Source organism: Panthera tigris, chromosome E2 (assembly GCF_018350195.1).
Source record: "Panthera tigris isolate Pti1 chromosome E2, P.tigris_Pti1_mat1.1, whole genome shotgun sequence".
NCBI classification, from domain to species: Eukaryota; Metazoa; Chordata; class Mammalia; order Carnivora; family Felidae; genus Panthera; species Panthera tigris.
The window spans coordinates 31,311,475-31,327,893 of record NC_056674.1 but is presented as its reverse complement, the minus strand read 5'-3'; the positions used below and the strand labels follow the sequence as shown (position 1 = coordinate 31,327,893).

The following is a 16,419-nucleotide window of genomic DNA, read 5'->3' as shown; positions in this document are numbered from 1 at the left end:
CAGAGATACTTTCAGAAATACTGAAAGGGCAACGTATCAAGTTTCCCTTGGTTTAAAAAAAAAAGGTCATTCTTTTGCAGATGTCAACAAAAAGAGAGCAGGATCATGGTTATGTTACCCTTAATGCACGGAAGAGCCGACTTAATGTGTTCCCAGAGCTCTCTGGTAAGTCAGATTTTGGCACTGGGAGCACATTTCTCCATAGAGACATTTTTGCAAAATATGGAAAGATTCCCAGCCAAGCTTCCCAAAGTATTTAGCCCACAGTGGGGTAGAAACATTACCAGAGTAGCACTGAGCTTCGATTCATTGAGTCCCTCTACCTCCAAGACTGACCCCGGTTGTAAAGGAAGGGAAATGAGGAAAAGGAAGAGAGTTTGTCACTAAGGGGAACTCAGTCAAATGACCTCTAAGTAAGGGCTCCTAAACTGAGGACTGTCTACGCTTCCTTCTAAAATCACTACCGGTGACGCCTTGCGTGTGTGCAGTATTTTATGTTACCGACTTTTTCATTTGGTCATCGTAATAATTTTCTTCAAGGGTTAACAGTTTTAGGGACCATTCACGAACCAACCTGGCGAGAAAGAGATCCTATAATCTTGAGAATATTCCCAACAGCTGGCACAACATCCTTGGGAAATCTTGCTTTTCTTTCAAAACTGTAGGTCTGCTGACTTGTTTCTAACACAACTTCCTTCTTCTAGACAAAGATTCTTCTGGAATATCTCAAAGGTATTTATAATAAGATAAAGGACAGGCTAGAGCTGACGGTAAGGCCCCCCTCCCCACCTCACCCCCGGCCAAACGAACTAGAGCAAATAAGGTACACAATTATTTTATGCCATATCTTTTCCAGGAAAAAACAAACCAAGACGGAAATTACTGACACTCCCATCTGAGACCAGGGGTTCCGATTCACATCTGAAATGCTGTGATGGGCTGCTAGTCGAAGGAATCCAAAATAAATTCCAGCAGCCAAGGCTACAACAGCACCCCAGGGTAAAGTAGCAGGATCTTCACACATCAATCTGAATCCTAGTGTCGCTAAAATTATTTAAAACAACCCCCTTTGTCTATCGGAAAGAAAACAGAACACGTGTGAAAGGTGCATGTGTGCGTGCGCAGACGTGTGTGTGTGTGTGTGTGTGTGTGTGTGTGTGTGTGTATCTAACACAGGCTAGCAAAATGGAGCTAAAGCCTATGGAATCAAATCAAGGCTAAAACAGCAACCTTGGTTGTTTATTCCAGTTTTTCTCTGCACACGCTAACAAGAGTGAAGAGAAATGGCAAGCCTTTCACTTGGAATTTCCAGGCTCCCGTCACTGTGTCTCACCATGTTCGGTGTTTTTCGCCTTGTTCCTATTGTGTGCAGAGCAGAGGCACCTGAGCCATCCTCTTAACATGCCGGGGATGTAACAGGCACATCCTAGTACTTGGTACCAATAGAGCTCAAGTCTCACACAGCTCATGTAAGGGTTAAAAACAGAAAGTCCTACCCACTGGTTCGCTCTGATGTTCCTGGAGATATTGTCACTGGATGTATCCTCAGTAGAATTCTATTCAACACCTCTGTCTTTAAGTACAAAGCTGTAGGCTGTAGCAGCTTTAAGAAACATAAGTATCCCTTTTTTCTGCTGCACAGTATCTGTGTGTGAAATTCTCTAAAGGGGTTTAAGTATTTACCCTGAACACTATCAGACGGTTTCTAAAATTTTCCTTATCCACTTGCAAAAACACTTCAAAGAGAATCATAAACATACTCCTTTGTGCTTTCGATGCACATTCTGTTTCTCAAGCTTAAGCCTGAATTCTCTTGGAATTGTAAATTTTTTTCCCAAAAAGACAGGAGACACAATGCTTTTTTTTTTTTTAATTCATTACTAAGTCTGCAGCAACTGAGGGAAAACCTGGAAAACTCTGTGAGAAATTTAGAAGGCAATCAAAGAAGGAACCAAAACCTGTTAGAAATTCATTGCTGAATTACACGTACAATTTCCCCTCAGATATTTTACTCTTAATAGAACAATACAGCTGTGGGGGATAGCAGTGGGTGGGTGGGGAGGGAGGAGAATGGAAAGAACCAATCTTCAATGAACACCTTTAAGATAATAAAAAATGTGAGCCATGGACTTTTAGCCCCTGTAGCTGAAAAGTGCCTTTTCTTTCTCTTTTTTCCCCAAATTTCCAAAGCCACATAAATACAGGGGTCCCCAAACTCAGTGTCTGTGTACATAATTTGAATTATTGGGTGCTTGTGACTGTTTACCTGCTTCCAATCTGTGCTTATTCTGAGCCACTCAGCACTGTACCAGTCCAAAAGGGGAGAAGGGAACTTAAATTTTCATTTAAAACCACCAGACATCTCCTACCAATTCCTAAATTACTATAATATACTCTGCTCCGAGATCAGAAATGCTAATGCTGAAAAATGGAAGACAGGGTGATGTGTGCAAATGTAATTTAGTATATACATCAACGGCATAAGGGATACACACACACACACACACACACACACACACACACACATAAATAGGAGTTGGTGACTTCACTATCAACAAGGACAAAAAGTTAACATTTATATCGCTTTCTTCCTCATACCCCCCAAAATCTTTAATCCTAGAAGATAGTTTAAAATGAACTTAGCTAATGGAACTGTAATAGAATAGCAAATACCACTACACTCAGTATAATTTCAGCACGTGAGAAAGCAGCCTCGTTCCTCTACTCAGCTACAAAGAATTTAATCTAACACACTGTGATGATAGGGTCATTAATCTCTCCAAAAACAAAAAACAAACAAACAAAAAAAACTGCTCTTCAGCTCAATCACTGCCTATGACTGTGTCACCTATACCAAGAAAGGCTCCACCAAACAGCAGTGGACAGCCACCTGGCATGAACTCTCCCAGATGGTTTACACAGGCCAAAATGACAAGGAAAAACACATGACTCATCTTGAAATTAAACTATTATAACTGACTTGTAAAGGACAACCTTTACGTCCGTAAGTCCATTTCCTCTCTTAAGACTTCAACAACAAGAAACTGGTAACAGAATTAAATAAAACACCTACTCACTTTCCACATCTCTCTGCTCTCCTGTGCCAAAATTTTAACGCAAATGGGTAGAATTTAAGTTACCTATAGCTTACCTAACATAATTACATGTTGTGTTTTACACCGTTTCAATACGGATATATTAAAATGATCCCATCTTGGCTCCTACCCACTAAAGTCAATAAAGGTTATTAAGGCCAACTGCCATATAAATGCACTGTGGTCCCCAGCAAGAACTGTCAAGACATGAAATGCAATTCAAAACATTCGAAATGATCAGGACCTGGAAAAGCATGAAGAAATTTCTCTCCAGTATATCAATCATCAGTACTTCCGAAAATGTCGACTCCGGAAATTATCCTAGAATATTTCCATCGGATTACACTAAATTGACCTTTTGTTTTTTAAGGTCAAAAGGAAATGAATAAATGTCGTCAATTTAAGAGGCCATCGCACCTAGCATTCTTTTCCGTCTCATTGTGAATTTGATGGTGTTAAAACGTTTTTATGGGTAAAATAAATGTCAGTTTTGCAAAGCGCGATACCAGACCCTAAGAGACACATGGCCTATCCGTTGGATCTCTGGCTACAGCAAGACTTCCTCACCTCACGGGAGACTTCGGCTTTTCATATTTCTCTTTACCCAGAAAGCAAAGCTTGTACGGTTTCTTTCAAATGGTAACTCTCTCTTATCCTGGAGAGTCTCCTCCTAAGACGCTAATCTTGGTTGTGAGGTGGTGGGCTGGCCAGAGAAAATAAAATAAAATAAAATACACACATTTGAACAGTGTTCTGGCATTATAGTGCCTTCCTGAAGAGGGAGCAAAGAAGAGAGAAAAGGCAAGGCTAACTTCTTGGGTTGTAAGAAAGGGTTGTGTTGCTTCGGGCTCAATGGCTCATAAATTCATGAGGTAATATTCAGGGAAAATACGATATTTTATCAGAATGCCATTCAAATATAAGGTTTAACATTTACATCACAAGAGCAAGCACAGGGTAAAACTATCCTCGGGGAGAGAAATGGCAAGAATAAACAGTGTGATAAAAACAGTGCTTGCTGGGACAGGGAATGGGAAGCAAAGGCTGGAGGAGTTTTAGAGGCAGTGGACTAAACTTTTTGAAATATGCGACTGGTTATGACATGTGAAGCAATTACCATTAATGGAGGAAAGGCGATTTCAAAGCGCATTTTCCGTTCTTCTGCATCCAACCTGAGACTACACGTCCCAACCACAAAGTGGGGGGAGAAAAAAGAAAAAAGGCAACACAGAGACAGAGAGAAATCACAACACAAGTCCTGGTACGAGGGCCGTCCAAGGCTGCTTTACTCATAAGCAAAAGGTGAAAAGTGATGTGCGGATCGCCTGGGGTTTTTTTGTTTTGTTTTCACCGAAAGAGACCCACGCTACGGGGCAGCACAGACAAAATGCATTAATTAGAGAAGCCTTTCCACAACAGACACACATGCTTTTACCATTTTAAAAAAGCACAGAGATAAAGAAGAATCATTTGTCGAGAAGGAGAACGATTTTGAGTAACACATTCCCTGGAAGCAAAGGGAGTACATTCAGAAACGCTGTTCAGATTAGTCTAATTCTATAGACTCCAAATGTGCACCAAACACTGCACTTTTTATGTTAAATTGCTGTTGAATTTGTTAACCCACAACTGATTTCCTGTGTTATGGAATCTTGGAGATTACAGCTAACTTGAAGCAACAGGGATAATTCTTGACAGTTAATGGTACATTTGTATGCGTTTTCCTGAAAGGCCGGCATCTTGAGGCCTCAAACAGGTAGCTCAACATTGCCCCCTACTGCTTGCAAGTTCGAACATATGAGGTGGGCTGGTACAAAGCAGGAATTGAACTGGCCGGGCCAGTTCACAAATACCAGATGGCATTGAGCTAACAGAGCCACAGAACCATAGGCTTGCCCAATGACTATGGTCTTCTGTCTCTTCCAATAGCAAAAATAAATTATTATGAATTTGTTAAAAGTCATTTAAAGAGCCTTGGAGCCATGCTTAAATTTAATTTAGAAGGATCATCCCTTTTATGTTTGGCCCAAACCTCCACTCTGCTGATAATGATCACCCTGAGGCTTGCTGAGGAGAGACACTGGGACCATTGATTTCACTCGGAACACTCAGTAATGCCACACCAACTGCAAGGAAGCTCGTTCTGGAGAATTCCCAAGACTGCTCTTCTTCTGGGTATTTTTTTACACAAGAGTTATAAAGTAAACAGAAGATATTCCATCTAACTGATGTGCCATGGTCCGATTAAAAAAAAAAAAAATGACAACTAAATCTTTTAAATGAATTCATAATGAATATAATCAGTAAGCTCACAATACCCAAGACTTCTCTTTAAAAGACAAAAAAAAACAAAAAACAAAAAACCCTTGAACAAAAGTGGTGCAAAAATAAATTTTTATTTAGTGACATATTTATTTATTTTACAAAATCAGTGAGTTCTTTTCTTATTAATTTGCCAATTCTAATACGTGGAGTCGTCAAGTTACAATCCCAAAGTCCACCTGATGTCTCAGACTCAAAGTCTGGTAAATAAAGAGGTTCTTCTAACTCATATGTAAATGGACAAGCCGAGAAGGACATCGTAAAAAAAATATGCCCTGTAAATGAAGTTGCCTTTATATATACATTCCATAAAAATGTAGCATACTCCACACAGGCTAGTTTTAGGAATAGAACTAAGGAGATTTAAGCATGGACTTTTCATTACTTCCAGCTCAGTTTTACAATGCTCGGTTTTATACTGAGGTTCAGGTCTTTGGCGGAATCCATTTTTGTGATACTCTTAGTACAATAAAAGAAGGATTATTAACATTCCTTCCTCAGACACAGATCCATCGAAAGGCATGATTTAAACATCCGAAGAGATGTCTGGAAAGCTAGGGTCCAGATTCCGACCTGGACTTTCAAACTAAGACCCCTCCAGGGTGGTGACTTGGTATTTTCATTATAAAACCTTGGTTTTATAACAGAGGTTGGCCACAGCTCCCCACTTGCGCAGATCGGATCCTTGTTTCCAGAACAAGTCTGAGTCTGTGCGGGCACCACCTCCAGGGTGCAGCAGGCTTTTACCACTTTTCCACTACATTTCAAGTTCAACGGTCTGGAGGCAGAGCAGCGAGGCAGTGAAGGGCGTGACCCTAGAGCCAGCCCTCCTGGGTTCAAATCCCCGTTCCCCCGCTTATGAGCCGTGTGATCTTGAGGAAGTTATGGAAACCTTTTGTGGCTCAGTCTCCTGGTTTATGAAATGGAGAACCATCATACCTACTTTATGGGGTTGCCGTAAAAGTTACATAAGTGATACATAAAACATTCAGAATAGTGCCTGCTCCTTAATAAGTATCAGATAAGGGTCTGCCATTACTGCTATTATTTAAATTGAGACTTAATTCAAAACTGGCAAGTGGCCTCAATTTCGCCTTCCAGCTATGCTTCTGACTACCCCCCCCACCCTCCCCCCCACCCCGATCCCTTGCTCTGGCCGCGCTGGACTGCCCCATTTCCAGTCTCGTTTGTACAGTTCCTGGAGCCTAATGCTCCTCTCCCAATGCCCCATCTGACCCTACGCCTCCCCATCCAAAGTCCCCAAAGGCAACATCTGCTGTTTCACAACAGTCCTGGTCCAGTGGCCTGAATTTAATACTCCCTCCTCTGGCCTGTGATTTTTTTTTTTTTTTTTTTAATCTCTATTACAGGCTTTCATTTTAGCTAATGTAACACCTGGCTATATTCATGTCTCTCTCCTTGTTAAACTGAATGCAGCAGTTAAGCTACAGAGCCAGACTGCCAGGGTCTCCATCTTGCTCTGCTGCTTACTCTGTGACCTTGGGCGAGGCACCTAATTTCTCAATGTCTCAGTTTTCACATCTATAAATTAAGGCTCATAAGGGTTTCTACACCTCGTAGGGCTGCTGTACGAACTTTAGAAGTTAATACAGGGAAAGCCCTTAGAACAGTGCCCGGTGCATCTAAAAATGCAAAGGCATTTTAAATCTTACCGTTCCACCGTGGTTCCCTCCTCGTCACTTCCTACCGTGCGTCCGGCATGGTGCCGTATATGTGGGAAATACTCAAGAAAACGCCCACTGAACTCAAGGGAGCTTGTCCTGGCAAAATCCTGGCTGTTCCTGGCGAACAGTTACCTAACTCAATAATTTGGGATAATGAATTATGTATTTGCCTATGCAAATGAGGCAGCAGAGGGGTCACACAGCCCGGCGTCGCAGAAAATGCGGCCCCGGATCTCAGGTACTTACCACACCTTCCATCTTCTTCCACAGTTCTTCCAGTTGGGCCATGGGCTGACACCACCAATCACTGCATTTTCTGTATCGGTTGCCTTGAAACCAAAACTGTCTCAGCCACTCGAACTCAACCTGTGGGCCATAAAGAGAAGGCAGTTGTTACAATGCCTTCATGAGGGGCAATCAAGGACAACACTGTCACCTGATTCTCCTCCAGTAACTTAATCGCCACAGGGTGAGAAAAGCTCAGCCTAACTGGTTTCCAGTAGAACTTGGGGAGTCTCCAGAGCATTTCTGCAAAGCCAAGAGAAAAGCAGTCGTAAGGGGCTCCTGGGTGGCTCAGTCAGTTAAGCGTCGGACTTCAGCTCAGGTCATGATCTCATGGTTCGTGAGTTTGGGTCCCGCATCGGGGTGAGCTCGAGCCCCGGGTGAGCCCCATTTCTCTCTCCCCCACCCCTCCCCGCCCCTCGTGGGATTCTCTCTCTCTCTCTCTCTCTCTCTCTCTCTCTCTGCCCTGGTTCACTTGCACCCTCTACCTCTCTAAATAAATAAATAAATAAATAAATAAATAAATAAATAAATTTTACAAAAAGGCAAGACAAAACACAAATACTGAGATCCTGAAGTATACAGCAGCCTGCGCAATGTGGGACAGGGAAGATAGAATCAAAATATATCTTTGTTAAACATCTTTATTAAACACTGATATTTAGAGCAAAACAGACATATATTATGAGACAGCCAATTTCAAGATCTCTTAGATTTAAAATAAATACAGAATTTACCATGGGCCAGGAGGAGCTGGTGAGAGTCCTAGCCCTTATAACTAAACAATGCAAAGTTAATTATGGGGCATCCTTTAAACCTACAGCCATTCAAATTGTTACTTTTCAAGTCAGGGCACATGTCAATAGGTAGAAAGAACAGTGAAGGCATTAACAATTGCTTTTCCTTCCTATGAACCTATATGGTTATTATTATGGTTATTATTTGCCTCCTTAACATTCTTCCTTCTTCTAGCAAAACCTCACTATTCACTTGGTAACCGAACCCCTTCCCCAGTCTCAGTCCACGTGGTCTGGGTAGATCTCCAGCCCCAACACCAGGGATGCAGTGTGTGGCCCAAGTGTCAGCCAATCAGCCCCCCATATTTCTCTAGTCACAGAACTGGGTATGGAGACAATCGCGGTATGTTCAATCACAGTTAAGTCTAGATCCCATGAGAAGATTCAGAAAAAGCATTCTATATCCATGTCACCACCAAATGGGAAAAATGGAGACAACACAGTAGGAAGCAACTGCAAGATAAAAAGATAAAAACCAGGTGCTGGTGATACCACCTGGCTCTTGATCAAGCTATTCCTGAAGTCTTTTATTTATTTATTTATTTATTTTTTAAACCTATTTACATTTTCTTTAAGGCTTATTTATTATTTTTGAGAAAGAAAGAGACAGAGAGAGAGAGAGAGAGAGAGAGAGAGAGACAGTGCAAGCAGGGGAGGGGCAGAGAGAGAGGGGGAGACACAGAATCGGAAGCAGATTCCAGGCTCTAAGCTGTCAGCACAGAGCGCAACGCAGGGCTCGAACTCACAAACCGCGAGATCGTGACCTAAGCTGAAGTCGGATGCCTAACCAACTGAGCCACCCAGGAGTCCCAGAAGCCTTATACTTAAGCCAATTCAGGTTGAGGTTTTTTTTGTCCCTTGCAAATGAAATAACCCCAATGTATGTAGAGGAGAGGCTGAGTAAAGCTTTGGAAGGGTAAGAAATTGTTTTCTATCCACTTTCCAAATCTTCTAAAACTCATCTTCACCTTGAAAAATCAAATTTTACAGGGGCACCTGGGTGGTTCAGTCGGTTGGGCGTCCGACTTCGGCTCAGGTCATGATCTCACGGTCTGTGAGTTCGAGCCCTGTGTCGGGCTCTGTGCTGACGGCTCAGAGCCTGGAGCCTGTTTCAGATTCTGTGTCTCCCTCTCTCTCGGCCCCTCCCCCGTTCATGCTCTGTCTCTCTCTGTCTCAAAAATAAATAAACGTTAACAAAATTTTTTTTTAATCAAATTTTACTGTCAACGTACAACTCTATTTATCCCCACAACTCTTCTGACCTCTGCCCTCTAAAGAAATGTTGAGCTTTCACAGCTTAGAGGTTAATGTTGGGTCGTCTGACTTTTGCTACGGTAATCGTGTTCCCTAGACAGTCCAACTAGTACAACCTTTACCTGTTACCACAAAGAATTTCTGTATTTATCCATATTGAACTTTCGCGAGGCAAACAAAAGCAACTTGTGAAGATTTACCAATGGTGAAAATGGCTCAAATAACTAACCTGAGAACACCCAGTCATATGAAAGGGTTTCAGTTTACATTAACTAAATGTTTGTTTGATATGTAGAACTGATTTCAGTTAAAGCTGTTTAAACAGAAAAAAAAAAAAAAGGAATGTGGACAATATTAAGACAATAGCTGCCGAAACTTATCTGTGGTATTTAGAGACAGTTGGTAACAGCAGTAAACCACACTGCTTTGAGAGGAGAGCGAACACAGGGCAGTTCAACTTCTCTGAAGATGCAGGTTTCATATTACTCACTACAAGAAGAGTTCTATTTAATAGATTTTGTGTGAAATTGGTTCCCATTATGGGAACAGCCTATTAGCAAAGCATCACGCCCGATGTCAGGGCAAGCTGCAAAGATTTCAAAAGGTTTTCTTATCTGGGGGCTGGTTATTTTCATTGGTGAAGACAAAACTTATAAGCCCTGGCAATCGTGGTATCCCAAGAAATAAAACAGATCAGCATATGTAATTAGTTTATTCAACCTATTGGGGTACACTAGGGTCTAGATTTCAGTAAATTAAAGCCGCAGAAGGAAGGAGAGGGGCATACCTGGAGACTCTGCTATGAGATGAGAATGAAAAGGAGGACCCCATCCATTTTAATAAATCAGGACTTCAGCTTCCTCCTTAGGTGCCCAGCTATCAGTTGAAGCAGACGGTGCCATGATTAAGAATAAGGAAGCGGGGCGCCTGGGTGGCTCAGTTGGTTAAGTGTCGGACTCTTGATTCGAGCCCAGGTCATGATCTCATGGTTTGTTTGAGCCCTGCGTCGGGCTCTGCGCTGACAGCATGGGGCCTGCTTGGGATTCTCTCTCTTTCCCTCTCTCTCTGCCTCTACTCTGCTCACTCTCTCTCTCTCTCTCAAAAAATATTACATAAATAAACTTTGTAAAAAATTAAAAAAAAAAAGAATAAGGGCCCTGGAGCCAGTTCAAACTTGGACTCCAGTACCAAATGGCTATGTCACCCGTAAAATAAAGACAATCACATAATAACCACATAGATTTAGAGTGAGGACTAGTGAGTTAATAATGAATGGGCTACTATATGCCAGGCACTTGCCAGATGCTAAGAAAGCAAACTGAACAAGGCCTACAACTTATTGTCCCCAAGGATCTCACAACGTGATAAAATTTTCTTAGCAAGAAAAGTTTTAACATCCATGTCAATTCATGGCCACCCCCCTTCCAGAGAGGCCAGTCAGTAAAGTTCAACGCTGAGCACTTACTCCCGGAAGAGTTTTATTCATGAGTTGAAGTACTTCCCATGAGATACAATCTTTCTGGGCATCAAATCCACTGGCATGTATTTTATTCGGTTCCATAACCTGACTTTTTCATTTCAATGTTGTGGGCAAAAAAAAAACCATTACAGGATTTTAAACAAATGTCACCCTCGCCATTTCCCCCACTGCCAACAGACGTCGTTGGCTGCTTCCTTAAAATTAATTAAGGAAGCATAGAATACTTCCAGCCATTTGATTCAGAGTTTGAGTTACAAAAACAAACAAACAAACAAGAAAAAGTTATTTTTATTTTTTTCTCCCTAAACTGCGGGGTTAAGAAAAGAAAGCTGCAGGGTGGATACCCCACGAAAGCTGAAGCGTCAGGACTCGGAATAGAATGGAAGCCTTATCGCTTCCGGGGTTGAAAAAACAATCAAAGGTCAACCGTAGTGACTGACCAATAAAGTTCTAAGCATGAAAGGAGTAGGGTCTTCATCCCTTCTCCAGGGTGCACCCAGGGTTCCCTCCCTCCCCCCCCACCCCGCACCGGGAAGCTCAGAACTATCAGAGCAGAACCTAGAGACAAACCCTGAGGAGGGTAATGGCTGCCTTGGGGCCACGAACACTCCACGGGTGATGCAGATCCCCAGAGATGGGAGCGTCAAGGAGACAACACATAGCAACTCTTTTGAGGTTCTCTCAGAGCTCATGATGCTTAGACACCAAACTCCCACCTTCTGGACAGGCCCTTCAAGGAAATTCACAATTATTCAATCTTTTGAGCAGCTACAATACCAAGATGAGCAATTAGCCAAGGCCTACTGACAACCTAGAGGCCTTGCAGGTTCCTGAAGGGCCTTCTCAATCATCAGTGAAAAATGAAAACATGCTCACAATAGTGTCCGTTTCACAACAGGGACTGCTGGGACAACTGTCCTTCATCACCCTCTTAACTAATCTGTACCTGGAACGGTCTCAGAGAAGATCAGTCAAGAAAAACTTTTCCCCTAAAAATGTCTAGGAAAAGTCTGAAGGGGAAGAAGAAACGGAATCCACCCACCTACCTGAAACCTCAGGCATTCAACAGCAAAGTTCAAAATCGTGACTTATGAGACGCTACCTCACCATTCATTGTAAACGCCTCCATCACTTCCACAGGTAGGCAACTGTCATCTACTTTTCTCTGCCAAGTCAGTGGGGGGCTCTTGATTTGGTCCCAGCTCAGCTCACGCAGGTCCCTCAGGGGATGCGTGAACATGCCCGCTGGGGTTAATGTCTCACCACAACACCTGAAATAAGTTATTTCACTGAGCAAGATGTTAGATGAGGGAGAGATGCTAATGTCCAATCTACTAAGAGCTACCCCATGAAGGCTCTTTCCCAGGAACTCCGAGGAAGATGCAGGTCTGACCAGACCAAACCATTTTTTTTTTTAATGTTTATTTATTTTTGAGAGAGAGACAGAGAGACAGAGCATGGGCAGAGAGAGAGAGGGAGACGCAGAATGCGAAGCAGGCTCCAGGCTCCGAGCTGTCGGCACAGAGCCCGACGCGGGGCTCGAACTCACGAACCGTGAGATCATGACCTGAGCTGAAATCGGACGCTTAACCAACTGAGCCACCCAGGTGCCCCAGACCAAACCATTTTTAAGAAGGAAAACAGCATAATAACATGCAGGAGGGTTCTGCTTATCAGTGAACAAAAACCTTTGCTAAGCATCTTTAGTTAGGAAAAAAAAATACCTTCTAAAGGTACTCAGGTCTATTCCCCACAGTTCCCAAACTGCTTAGTTAGAAACCATCTAAAGGAAACAAGCCACATCTACACCCACAGAGCCTGAAGGCCCGCAACACATAAAACCCAGGGCTTCATCCTGTAATTGGTGCAGCAAAGGCACATGGCCTTTAAGATAGAGGAAATCGAACAATAAAGAACCCAGGGGGAACGATCATGGACCACGTATGATGCTATTGTTTCACAACAGGACATGGTAGAAAGTGATCATGTCAGTGCTCGATCCCAGGCCAGCGCGTAGGGCCAAAGAACAGTATATGATAACGTGCTTTGGCATATGGAATTCATATGAAGGAGGTGGCCTTGAAGAATCAAAGACTGGGGGGCTGGGCAAGGTGAGCACACACCATATTTAGATTCATGATCTCTCTCTGCCTTCGATTTCTAGACTAGCTTCAGGGGGCTAAGGCTTCTGATACACGTCTATCCCACTTTGCTAAGGTATACAGTGTCAAAAGCAGCCAGTCACTTGCTGAAGCTACTGGGCTCAGATGACAATATTCTACTATTAGATAAACAGTGTGATTTTACAGATTTCCCCCACCCGTTGATGATAACAAAACATCTCGGCCAGTCACAGAAGACCAATATGGCGGGGCGGGGTGGTGGCGCAGGGAATAACTCATGTTGAGTGTTGAAAAGAGCACCCATTCAGCTGGCCTGAATCCTGACATTGCAAGGTTTGTAGAGAAGGAAAAAATCGGAATTTCTTTACTACAGACCAGAATTTCTTTACTGCAAATATGGAGGAAGACATAACTTTGCTCCCAAGTCTAATTCAGTGAGGTCACCGGGCCCATAAAACGCTTATCTTTCTTGAGGTTCTAGCTATCAGCAGTGTCTCTACTTAAGGACAGATAGGAGAGAAAATGGGGCACTTATCAGGTACAGGGAAGGGAAGAAAGTCAGTCCTGAGTGCAGCTTATTAGCATTAGAAGTGGTTATTCTTTCCTTGAAAGGAAGAATTTCTTTGCCTTTTGTTCCAGAGATGGTGGCAATGTTTCACAAGGTATGGGGCAGTTCGCAAGATCCTAAATATCTCTTTAAAGACACTGTATGACCTCGTGGGAGCAGACATCGTTTCTCCTCTGCTCCAAAGCCCTCAGTGGCTCCCCACTTCCCTCTGAGTAAACAGGAAAGTGGTTGTCCTCATGGGGAGCTCCAAGGACTGATACAATCTGCTATTCCCCAGGCCCCTAGAACCACCTCTGTGACCTCATGTCCTCGAACTCACAGCCTTGCTCCTGCCATTTGAACTAGACTGTCCCTTACCTAGTCTGGAAACACCAGGCATTTTCCTACCTCACAGTCTTTGTGGCAGTTTGTCCCTCCACCCGAAATACTGTTCCCCAGATATCTACGTGGCTTCCTCCTCATCTCTTTCAAGTCCCTGCTCACAGCACATCTTCTCAGTGGGGATGTTTTCTAGTTATCTCAAGAACCTACTATATGACGAGCAGGTGTATTAAGTTTATTATCTGTCCTCTCCCTGGCCTAGGATGCCTAGTTTACTCTCGTAAACTACCGTAAACTTTACATCCTAAAGCACACAGAAGAGTGCCAGGCACGCAATCAGTAATTACTTGCTGGAAGGATGAAAGAGAACATTTTTGTGTTCCAAATTCTCCGCCGATCCTTCCAATCCGAACAAAGAGAGAGTCTCGGGTTGGTGATAACCTTCAACAATTCTCCATGACTCGGGAACCTCTTTTTTCCTTTTAAAGTTTTTTTTTGTTTTGAGATCTAATTTGCCTGCCACAAAATTCATCCATTTTCAACGTCGAATTCAATGACTGTTAGAAAACACAGGAGTTGTAGGCTGCTCTCCCTGCTTCCCATGAATAATGGAGACTTCAGGCTCAGAGCCTTCTCCCGGCGAGAGAATCTGCTGGAAGGTAGTAACACTGCTCTGTTTACACTGGCGAGATCTCTCTGGTTCCTTTTTCTTTTGGCTAGTGATACTGGCTCGCTTCTTAAAGTGGTAATACAAAGCTTCCTTTTCAAAGAAAATTTATTTACATAAAAATGAGCCGAGTTTTTAAAAGTATTAAGTAGACAACAATACGCACAGTCCAAAGATAAAGCAAAAAGCTGAGAGGGTGTTCCTGAGAGCAGCACAATTGGTGGAACATTGGCTGGTGGGATCCAGAGCTGCTGGTCTCACAGACTGCAGACCCACACCTCATTCTGTAAACAAAAAGCGAGGTACGGACACTTGCTCCTGGGGTCCGCCCACCCTTCCCTTTGGTCCTTGCAGAAAGACCATTCTTCATGGGTCTTGTGCTTCTGTGCACCTTGTGAGCAAGATACTGACTTCCCTCTATCTCAGCAAGAATGGTTGTTATAGAGAACAGCCTTGGAAGATATAGCTCATCTCCAGAACAACGGGCAGGGATGCTAACAGACTTGGAGGATAAAGACGGTGTCTTGTTTGGAACAAATGTCAGCCATGCTTACTGCCTATTATAAGAGATTCGGGTTCCCTTTGTTCTTCTCCTATAACCCAACACTTGCAGGTGCATATGTAACCGGGCCTGCTCTGTGCTGCCCCGTGGAAAGAGAGGCTTGCACAACTGGCACAAAAATGCTGATACTCCGGCTGCTGCTATCGTTGTAAGTAATAAACTATTCTTTATCTCTCACTGAGGAATTTCAGGTCTTATACCCATATGAAATTACGGCAGATCAACTTGTTAGCTTGCAGGCAGCTTCCCGGTTCCTGAAAGTCCTCACCTCATTGTGGATTTCCTCTCCTTGTTTCAGAACCACGGGCTCAAAGGATTTCAAAGAAACATCACCACCGTCTGCCCCGTCACGGACATTCTGCAGAGCCACCTGGCAGCGCTGTAAGATATAATCCAAGGTTCCGGTGGAGCACTGCAGAGACAGAACCAGCAATCAAGATGAGGAGCAAAATTCCAGTTCACCATCGACTCGTCCTAGGGGTATCCACATGTGTCCCTTGTCCATTACGTTCACCTGTTGCCCCCACAGCTCAGTCCCTATTCAACTTAAGAAATACTATAGTGGCCGGCTCACTGGGCTCTGTGTTGCCAGCTTGGCCTCACTTGGGCCACTCTTCTGGCTGGTTTTCTTTCATTATATGGGCCTTATATCTCAAAACAGTGGGCTCCCTGAGGCTAAAGCCATGTGTGTGTATACACACACACGCACACACACACACACACACACACACACACACACTTTTATTGTAGATTTCTTTTTTTTTTTCATTTTTTTAACGTTTATTTATTTTTGAGAGAGAGACAGAGAAAGCGCGAGCAGGGGAAGGGCAGGGAGAGAGGGAGACACAGAATTGGAAGCAGGCTCCAGGCTCTGAGCTGTCAGCACTCGAGCTCACGAAATCATGACCTGAGCTAAAGTTTGAATGCTTAACTGACTCAGCCACCCAGGAGCCCCTTATTATATATTTCTTTCTACGTATATTGCAGCATCTAGAACCAAGTACTAAATGTAAAAGAAACTTAGTGAGTAGTTATTGGACGAATCACTAATTAACCAAGACGTCAAAGACACTGACTTCATTGTGTAAGTGCCCTGGACCTCACAATGGGAAAGAAAAGTAACCGGCCTGATCAGTTCAGCGGTCCACAAAATGGAACAGTAACAGCACACACAAAAAAGTGAAGTTATAAGCACAGGGCAAAGGACTCATTTTCCTTTTCTGCAAAAACCATAGAATTCACGGCTGCAAGTCCTTGGTAGAA

The 16,419-nt window shown here is 43.2% G+C and overlaps 1 protein-coding gene across 6 annotated transcripts in view; it reads right to left on the bottom strand.

The window, feature by feature from the left end:
* Window positions 1-16,419, bottom strand: part of FTO (FTO alpha-ketoglutarate dependent dioxygenase) — a 387,882-nt gene that overhangs the window by 191,738 nt on the left and 179,725 nt on the right. For all 6 annotated transcript variants that reach the window (XM_007096676.3, XM_042968315.1, XM_042968313.1 and 3 more), the window contains exons 6-7: window positions 15,425-15,568; window positions 7,349-7,468 (exon numbers count right to left, since the gene is read on the bottom strand). In XM_007096676.3, coding sequence (XP_007096738.1) covers window positions 7,349-7,468; window positions 15,425-15,568 — 264 coding nt within the window. The remainder of the gene's footprint in view (window positions 1-7,348; window positions 7,469-15,424; window positions 15,569-16,419) is intronic.